Source organism: Pezoporus wallicus, unplaced genomic scaffold (genome assembly GCF_028554395.1).
Source record: "Pezoporus wallicus isolate ANWC-B61680 ecotype Strahan unplaced genomic scaffold, APGP_CSIRO_Pwel_v1 contig_7243, whole genome shotgun sequence".
Taxonomy (NCBI): Eukaryota; Metazoa; Chordata; class Aves; order Psittaciformes; family Psittacidae; genus Pezoporus; species Pezoporus wallicus.
The window spans coordinates 204,014-214,427 of record NW_026641336.1 but is presented as its reverse complement, the minus strand read 5'-3'; the positions used below and the strand labels follow the sequence as shown (position 1 = coordinate 214,427).

The 10,414-nt window shown below is 43.5% G+C and overlaps 1 protein-coding gene across 2 annotated transcripts in view; it reads right to left on the bottom strand.

Moving 5' to 3' along the window:
- Positions 1-1,104: 1,104 nt before the first annotated feature.
- LPAR1 (lysophosphatidic acid receptor 1) overlaps positions 1,105-10,414 on the bottom strand; it is a 69,849-nt gene continuing 60,539 nt past the window's right edge. For both annotated transcript variants that reach the window (XM_057423146.1, XM_057423145.1), the window contains exon 4: positions 1,105-2,152. In XM_057423146.1, coding sequence (XP_057279129.1) covers positions 1,851-2,152 — 302 coding nt within the window. In that variant the 3' untranslated portion in view covers positions 1,105-1,850. The remainder of the gene's footprint in view (positions 2,153-10,414) is intronic.

Sequence of the window (10,414 nt, the reverse complement as noted above, 5' to 3'; positions counted from 1 at the left end):
TGTTGAGTTTATCCTCTCTGTCCACTTGATTTTCCACAGTGTCCACACAAATTTGGCTTGACAGTACAGGTGAATTTCAGTTTCACTGAGAACAGTGGCAAAACTCTCATGTTATTCAATGCAGACAGGTTTTGCTCACTTGCTTCCCCCCCCCTCCCTCCCCCGCAAGGAATTGCCTTTTCCAAGTGATTTTATACTTGGAAATCTAAGTATATCTTCCAAGCGAGAGATGCTAAAAATTCTGCTTTTTCCTGGGCTTATACTCTCCCCTCCATTCTTTCCCTGCCCAAATGGGAATATATTGTCCCTTGTGTTACATTCCAGTACAGTACATAGACGGATATACCTCTGATAATTTTTGTGAGTTTTTTTGTGGTTTTGTATTTATTTTTTTTTTAAGTTTTTCTTGTGGTTTTTTGTGGTATTGTTTTTGTTTTGGTGGGTTTTGTGTTTTTTCTTTTTTGTGCGTTTTTTTCTGTTTTTTTTTTCCTTTTTTATGTCATTCTTTTTTTTTTTTTTTTAGGGTTTTTTGTTTTGTTTTTTGTTATAGAGGCACATTACAATGATGAAAATGGCCCCAGGACTTTACTGTTGATATATTTTATACTGTTAGGAGAACACAGAGTTTCCTAGAGAAAGGTGCCAAGTTTTTCATTATCAAGGTCTCATCTTCGTCCATATTTACACCTGTGTGATTGATGTCACTGACTCTTGGTAACCGAGATTCACACAACTGATATTTCTCTTTAAAATACACATATGTGAAAAAATCCATCTGTTAGCTCAGCTAGTCTTAACAATATCCATGCGTGGCTATTACATGTAGCACAGTCCTGTCATTTGCAAGAGATGACTACCTACTTTATCTTGACTTTATAAAATACAAAATACAATCGTATACATCAAAAAATCCTTCTGCGTTCTGCCATGGACAAGAAAAATGTTCCAATGCCATAAATATAGTTTTTTAAATTCTGCCAACCTGACTGTACCCCTTTAAGAGCCTTATGGATGTGCCCTACTTTAAGAACTTGACCATGAAAAACTTGGGACCCCTTACATGTTACACATTCCATAACGCACTTCAAAGAAGAACATTAAATACCTTGTGACTAGAGTACTGTTTATTTCATAATCTAAACAAACACTGCAATACAGTCTATACTTTTCTACTTGCAGACTTTACAACAATTTTTTTAATTAAAACAATCTGCATACACACAGAACATGCATGCTTTCTAACATCAGTAATGAAGGTAAGAAGAGTCAGTTTTCATCATCTTCCTGTTGCCTGTACTAGAAAAATTACTTCTGTTTTCACTGTAGTTATGGCAGTGTGGCTAATGACGCAAAGACTAGAGCACAGTTTTAATCCCTGCACAGAAAATTTTCATCACAAGCATGCTGATGGTGATAAATATTACATGTCTATTAAATGATAGGCATACTTTAATCCCCTTTACTCCCTTTATAAAAGACTAAGTGGCTACATGTAAATGCAGTGAAGCAGATATAAGCTTAATTAATCAGGGTTGATTCAGACTGGCACCAAGATGCAGCAAAGTCCGACAAAGTCTCAGCGAGGCTCTCCATGGGCTATTGATGACCTCCGCCACAAGGCATCTGCCTTCTGCTTTTTGAAAGTGGAAACCAAAAGCCTTGCAGCAAGGACAGTCCTGCAGACAAGACAGACTGCACCGGTGTGTGGAGCTTCCAGGAAGAGAAATACTTCTAGTCCATTAGTGTCTGAGAAAACCTTGTGAGTGGGTTACCTTGCCCCAGGCCGTGCATCCATCCCGCTCCACATAATCCCCCACTGCTCTTCATCGGCCATGTGGCTGTCTGTGGTTTTACACCACTGAGTGGTCGTTACTGTGCACGCCTGCCAAGATGGTGTGGTTGAGCGAGGACGCAGAGCGGTCTGAGCCTTCAGTGGGGCCATTGGCATTCTCACTGCGTTGGCAGCAGAGGATCTGCTTGAAGGTTGCGCTCATCTCCTTGTCCCGGTAGGAGTAGATGATGGGGTTCATGGCGGAGTTGAACTCTGCCAGGAGCAGGAAGAATTTTTCGTATGCCAGGACGTTGCACTGGGGACAGCAAACATCAAGGAGCAGCAAGACTAATCCTGGGGTCCAGCAGATAATGAAAGCACCTAGGAAGACAAAGAGTGGACAAAACACAACATAACCCATAAATATACTAATGCACCAACACTATGAGAAAACACTATGAGAACCATTCAACTGGAAATGGCAATGGTTAATTTTTTCTTTCAAAAGTATTGTTCCCACACTATTTCTTCACTGACCTGATGAGAGGGATGCCTTCCAAAGATCTGTAAATAGTTACGGGCAGCACATCAAAAGAGAAAGGCATTCTCCCCCTCCTGACACCATCTGAAACACTGCTTGGCAAATCCATTTGCACTTAAAATTGATAATGAGGAACATTTTTTCCATTTAGCTAGAGACCTCTGACTAATCAATCCCTTGATCAGGAGAAATGATGCTGCAATTTACTTCTCAAACTAATAACAACAAAGAAAACCTTTCTATGAGTGCTGTGACTGAAGCATCAGTAATAGAAAAAGAGTGGTGCAGGCAACAATTCTCAAGAAAAAGAAAGCCTGGGTCTTGTTAATCCATTTCAGCCCTATTATGTAATGGAAAGTCCTAAACACACATCCTTCTTGCACTGAAATGCCATCCTTCACCAGATCTACTTCTTTTCTTAGTCTCTGTTCAATAGAAATTCAGACACTCCTCAGGCTTCAATAGCGTAAATGCCGAAGAGCCCTACCCTGATTAAAATGCTTCCCCCTCTTTTCTCTGCTTTGCAAAGCTCTGAGGGGAATAAAGCCCAGAATAAAATTCAACGTTCAATGCAGAAATGAAAGCTTTTCGCTTTAGTGAGAGTACTGAGTTAAAGGATGCTTGCTCCTTGAAAGGTTAAAGAGGTTCTAAACATACTGGGAAAGCCCTTACACCAAATTGTATTTGTCAGAGCGAAGACAGGGCTCCTGAGATTTTCCAGGCTTGACTTGACATGCTTGACTGAGGTGGAAACCAAAGTCTTGTCATCAGTGGTCAGGTTTAGCAGACGCAGCAGCAATAAGGGCTTCCCAGCACTACCCAGTGAGGATTGTTTTCAGACAGGTTCTCCTGTCACTGTGGTATTTATTTGCTAACATATTGCCTCTATTTTTATTACAGTGATGCTCTCTGCAGATCTAGCAGCTCACTACTGTCAGTCTCCGCAGCACACAGACTTTTTGCTGTGCCTGCCAAGAAGGTGCCAGCTATTTCCAGCTTGAGCAGTGCCAGCTGTAAGCTGTGCAGACACCTTTCTATTTGGATGTCAAACCCACCTAGATTAAACAGAATGTTTTTTGAAGGGCTTTGCAAACACTCAGGATGTGCCAGGCTACAGACACTGGTTACCAACCAGGCAACCACACATATGCTTTTTTTGTACCAAAAAGCATCCCTAAACTGAGCTTGCTTGCAACTAGGGGTGCCACAGTGCCACTCAATGCCTATTGCTTTGCAGACCAACAAAGCTTGCAAAGGAGAAGATGGGAGGCGAAGTGCCAGCTGCCACTACAAAGCACCAATGGCGTTAGCCAAATGACTTTGTTAGGGGCTGGCAGCAATTTTGCAGCATAGGGATGAAACTCTCCCACACCGAGGTGGCATCAAACACATGAATCCACTTCATAGCTTTTGTCTGCTGCTCTTTCAGATTACAACTGTCCTAGAAAAGAGTATTTGAAACTCACGCAAAGGACCATGATCTTTTGTCCTTTCTTTGTACCTGCTCCCAGGTAGTAGAAAACTGCATCTCTTTATTTGCAGAACTGTTCACATTGATAGAGAGGCTGTCTTCTGCACAGAACAGCTCTGCTGAGCTGTTTTCCGCAGAAACCAAGCCAATTTTTCAAATTCAGCTACTCACTGCTGGAACTGAGCATGTTGTGTTCAAACTCCTAGCTAGAGAGGCAGCAGTGGACTTTGATCCAGCTTGAGCATGTGTCCTGGGTTCAGCAGTAGCAGTCATGTTTCCCCTTTGTGGTAGCTGGTGCAGTGCTGTGTTTTGACTTCCAGCCTGGGAACAGTGCTGGTGATACCGATGTTATCGGTTGTTGCTAAGTGATGTTTACCCTGACCAAGGACTTTGTGAGACTCATGCTCTGCCAGGGAGGAGGGGAAGCCGGGAGGAAGCAGAGACAGGGTGCCCGACCCAGGCTAGCCAAGGAGGTATTCCATACCACAGCATGTCATGCCCGGGGTGGGGGGGTAACTGGGAGTTACCCGGAAGGACACGGGCTTCCGGGTGGGACTCGTTTCTTGGCCGGTGGTATTGTATTCTCTTCCCTTGTTATTTTCCCTTATCATTGTTGTCGTTGGTGGTAGCGGTGGTGATTTGTGTTGTACATTGGTTGCTGGACTGTTCTTGTCTCAACCCATGGGAGTTGCACTCTTTCGATCCTCTTCCCCATTCCTCCGGGAGTGGGGAAGGGGAAAGCCCTGGGGGGAAGGGGGGAGAGCCCTCGATTCCTCTCTACCCAGCACCACTCACTGGGAGTGAGTGAACAAGCTGTCTGGCTAGGGTTTAAACCATGACAGCATGTAATTTCTTCATTACAGGCTGCTTTGGGGGAACAACATCAGAGACAGGAACACTGCAAGTCATGGGATCTACAGTCAAGGACAAAAGATGATGACAGCATCCTCACCAGGCCTGTAGCAGAGAAGTCCAATGTGGGAACAATGGAGCTGACAGGAAAGCTCTCATAGTGTTGTTTAAAGTTGCAATTGAAAGCTTCCAATTTTCCAACATTTTTTTTTTTCCCATTCCAGATCTGTTGTTGAGAAACTAAGTATGCCAAACAGAACATTCTGTTGCTATCATTTTTGGGTATGTTGAAAGCAGCAACGACAAGAAGCAGTACAGTGAGGCAGGTAGCCATTTGTCCCTGAGAAAGCCCCAAAGTCTTCGGCAAAAGTTCATATGCAGCCCACTGTACTGAACACTGGTCTTGGGTGGAGTTTCTAAGCCATTCTGGGCTCCTCAGTATCACAAATAGGTCCAATAACCTATGCGCTGAGGCTTGATGTGGCTGCACTCAAGAAAAGGACTGCGGTTGAGCAAAGGACAAACACAATGGGTTGTCTTCCCACCCAGCTCTGGAAGCAAATCGAAGTCACTATTCTGCAAGTTGTCACCCTGCTGCTCATGCCAGGCCTGGAACTGGGTCAGTGATGCGTTGTCAGCCAGGGAGTGGAGGGGAGAAGAAATTCCCAGCGCCAAGCTACAGACCTGCTCTGGTAATGTAGGCTTTCAGCTGCCTTGGTCCGCAGCTACAGGCCAGGCTGACTGTTCAACCTGTTTCCTCCATGCAGCAGCAGTGGCAGCAGAGGAGTACATGGCAGCAGAGGAGCACACAGCACCCAGAACTGCACCTCTGTGCAAACAGGGCTAGCTTCAAGCATCTGAACAGACGGCTCATTTGTTATTGGGAAATAAAAGCCATTGAAGCCAGCCCCATTTAATCTAGCGGGTTTTGTTTTCCTTTAGCCCCTGGGATTTTCCTAGCAAAACTTCCCACCATGGTCCTCCAGCTTATTAAGTTAAGCGTTTGCAAATGCTGACAAAACAATGCCTTGTGTTTTCTCACTTGTTATTTAACTGTCCGTACCCTGGAAAACACTGGAAAGCATCACTTACGGTAAGGGCATATTTGAGCTAGGTACAATGCAAGGAACATTAAAATGTCAGGCTCCTGTTACGTCAAATTTAAGAAACATTATCTGTTAAACATGGAATTACTTCTCTGGAAGGAAAAAAAAAGCCTTCTTTTTCTTCTTACTTGGAGTACTTGTCAAAGAAAAGTGATACTAGCTGCAAGTGAGGTTAAATTCCTCCCTTTCCAGAAATTTGTTGTGCACTGATTTCACCAAGAATGAAGATCTAAAAATATCACATCTAATAAAAGAGTGAGATCCAAAAGCTCTCTGCTGCCATATACTGAAAAGCCTTAAGCATACACCAAACTCTTGATGTATTTTTCTGCCTACGAACAGAACTGAGAGCAGCCTGAAGTACAGTGTGAGTAATTTCCAGGTGCATCTTAACATTTTACAGGCTTTGGTTAAACCCGTGTTAAAATGACATACAAAGCAGATTTACTGCATGCAATGAATCAATCTGCTCAGCTTCATGGATATGACATTGTCATGCCATGGCACTAGGAGACATCAACATGCATGAATAAAATCACAGACGGTATGCCCTTGGGTGGCTGAAGAGCACTGTTGCCTAGACAGATAAATAGCACCTCAGGGTGACACTTCCAATCCTGGTAATCCTTAGAGGTGCTGGCACTGCATGAAGCTGACCAAACTGTTCAATCACAGAGAGGAACATCCCTGTGGTGTATGGCCAAGGTCTGCCTTGTGTGTCTGGCAGGACAGGGCTGTTTGAAGAATCAGGCTACGAGACAGTAAAGTCTGAAGGAATGAGAGAAATCACACTGCATTTTTTAAAAACATTTAAGGATACAAGAAGAGAGGGGTCTCTATAAACTGAGAAGCATGTTTTACAGCAGGAAACCTTTTTAGCACGCTTTTACATCAGGAGTTACAGTAAAACAGTCATGACACTAATCTCGTTTTCTGTTGCTGTGTGATAACTCTCACCCAGGTCTGAAATCCCAGCTCCTTGTGCACAGTCTGTTTTGCTGCACTGTGGTCAAAGTGCACTGGGGGCTTTCTAATGACTATGATATAACTACATTGCCTCTGTCCTTATCTGATGCAGCAGTGGGGATTATATTTCCATGGAAGCTGGATTCTTGAGAACTCCTCGGGTAAGCATGGCATGGCCTCACAGCAAGGTTTGACTGCAAGGGAGTAAAAACTGTTGTAGGCAGTAGGCATACGAAACCAGCCATGATAAATCACAACAAAGTAAGCAACAAAAAACAGCAGCAGAAAAGAAGCTACATGAGAATGAACACTGATAAACTAGTTGCTCATTACTAGGATACCACACTAGATGGCTACTCATGAAACTTCTCATGTTAGTTCATGAAACTTCTTATGTTAGTAGATGAATTTTCTAAGCAAGCACTTTTTATTTGCTGTTGCTGCCTTCTGCCTTGGACAGCGTAAGTCTGCATTTATTCCATTAACTTCTGTTTTCCTCTAACTCACAACAGTAAAGTAAAATAAGCACTTCTGCTCCTGCAAGTCACACACAGTTGTCCCTCAGAGGCTCTGGTGGGATGCAGCTCTTGTCAGTGCACACCTATTCTGAAACACCCCTTTCCTCCTGCCTAACCATAATGTATCCCTTTTGTGTGCCCTCTTCCACCCATCTTGGGTATAGACCTAGACTTTACTGATTTCTGACATGGCCTCATGCTCACCCTGCAAAATCCTCACACAGAGAACTCTATGGAGGGGAAAAATATGGAACAAGCTAGTTTTTCCATAGAAAAGAGAGAAGGGGGAAAAAGATCTCTCTTGTGTTTGCAGTTTTGTTAAGATTACAGACAGTAAAGCACCATGATATAAAAGACAGAAAAGACCCACTCCAGCTGAACTTCAGGGACATTTATGTTCTGCCACAGTTGCCCAGCTCTCCTTGTCCACCTGCTGTCCTCTCCAAATCCCCTCCTGTTCTCAGAGTGACACTTGTGATAGGTGGCTACACTATCTATTCCACTGGGACAATGGGGACCAAGACAGGAAAGGACACTGAGCATCACTGCCAGTTACCAACAAGGAGAAGAGTTTTGCCACACTTTCTGTAGGCTGAAACCAATGCTATGGAGAGGTGATTTATTTAACAAAACCATAGCCAAGAATTTTCCATGTCCCAGTACAACCCTACACTCAGGAGGGAAAGCAACTTGCTAAGCTAGCTGTGGAGCTGCCACACAACTGCATTTCTTTGTGCCTTAGACATCTGAAAGCTGTATCAATAATCCTCATCACATTGTGTATTATCTCATGCATAGCATGACTAGAGATATGTACTGCATGAAATAGTGCTTATTTATAACTATGTATTGTTTTCCACAGATACAAATATTGAAGAATGAAATCTAAACTGCATGCTGAATTACATATTCAAAAGTTCCATGAAGATAATTTATTACACTGTAAACTTATAAAGTGTAGGAGCAGTTCTGACATAATTTCCCCAAATTTTGCCACAACATTGGTACAATACAACTTACAGTTCTTGGTGGATGAAAACACAGTTGTTGCTGGTTTTTGTAGTTTCTGCTGGAAACAGTCAACATTGGTTTACTTCCACCCATAGAATTTTTACGTGCAAAAATATGACTACCACATATGGACCAGATCAACAAACGTAAAATAATCTTATGCTAAATATGGAAAATTCTTCATAACCTTCAGATACAAGAGGCTTACCTCTCCACCCACAGACTTCAAAAGGTTTGGGGAGGATGACAGTGAAAGACCGTCCTTGAAAAATACCTGAGGCAGGGGAGAGCAGCATGCCAGTAACAACGGCCTTGCTGAAAAGGGTGTTATAAAACCTCCTTCACTTACTTAAGGTGCCTTTACTTAAGGAAGATGTATGAATTTTGAATAAGAGATTCGTAGCACACTCCTGCAGGTTCTGACTGAGTGTAAAATGCTGCTTTCTCTGACATGGACCTGGGAGACTTTGATGCAATGGCCTCTTTGGGTTTCAAGTCAAAAATTTCTCTTGTGGGACTCTGTGTGAAAGGAAGGGGGTATATCTCCACCAGTGTAAAACAGGTAACGATAAACAAAGCAAAGCTAAGTAAGACCTACATTCATATTCATCCAACAGCATCTTACATGTACTTCTTGTAAGAAGATTTGGAGCAAGATGGTTGAAGCTAGTAACAGAAAATACACAACTAGGGGGGTACAAGGGAGGAGCTGGGTGATAGGACCTAAGAGCCTGTCTTCCACAACACTAAATGTGTCCTATCCCCAGGGACCCTTGCTCGTCTCCCATAAGCTGAACAGCCCTGAATGTGCAGGTTATAAAATCCTGACCTCAGCTTTTCCAAGTATTTGTACTCCGCATGAAAAGTTGACAGGTTTGCCAGATTTTTCAGTCTACTGCAGCCATGGTTTGCAAAGGCATTTTAAAATAAACTGTTTCTGCTAGTACTGCATCCATTCCCCAATTTCCTACCTTCTCAACAGCTGTATGCACATGCACACTCGAACCTTTTCCTGAATCCTGTTCTGGGATTTGGAGCTGTTGAGTTGGGTCAGACTTTGCACAAAATAATGGCTGGATCATGTAGGAACAGAGGAATCATGTCTTGCTCCAAAATATATTTCCCCTTCCCAGCAGGAATACAGTATGTGTATACTTCAAACATCTGACTTCACTTCTGAACTCCTGTGCAGAGAATTTATTTGGTGTTTAAGGCATGGCTAACTTTTTCAGCAAATCACCTCATCTCTGAGGAACCTGACTGCTTCCCTCCCGAACCATTTATCTGGTCTAAAACATGCTAATGGCTTAACATGAAAGCTTCCTTGGGGCTCCGCCTGTGCTCTCTAGCTGGGCTGGGAGGAACAGCAAACCTTGTCCACAAAGGTCTGCTCTTCCCTTTAATCCTCATCAGCTTCTTTCCCTTCAGAAAGAATAAAATAAAGGAAAAAACTGTTCCTAAATAGACATCCAGTCTTGACCACAACTGACACTCCTGCTGGCATACAGACTCATTTGCTACAGGCTGGTCTCTGTGCTCTCTGTTCCCTTTTAATGCTTGCATCACTGCATTGCTCCTGTAAATTCACCATTTCAATACTTACGTCTACAAATTCCTCTGTGACATCTTTAGGTCAAAGCCCTCCTTTTAAACAAGACACGCTTTGGCATCTACACCTTCATGTAGGGCCAACTAAAGATACACCTGACCCACCACAGTGTTTCACAGGGTGCTGAAACAACCATTAGCCAATAACACCATTGGCACCACTGCTGTAGTCACACGGCTGCTGTCTCTGAGCATGGAGATGCTCAGATAGAAAACAGCTGTGGTCGGTGGGGCTATGTCTACAGCCATCACACCGTCCTGCTTCTCAAGGTGGCTGATGGCTTTGGTCTTCTCTTCCTACTTCAGTTTGCATACTGAAGATGAGACACAGTTTAAAGAGATGTAGATAATGATGAGGAGGTTTCCCTCACAAATGGCAGCCATGGGAGTCCTCATGAGCTCACTCCCTGCAGCACTTTGTGCTCACTGCCACTAGGTGTTAGCTGCCAAGGGCTGAAGGCAGGGTATGCTGGCAGCCTCCTGGCTTTCCTTCTGGAGGTCCTACCTGCTGGGTGTCTTCCCACCTGGACCCTAGATGGCCTTTCCTCAGAGCCTGGCACCAGCTGTGGA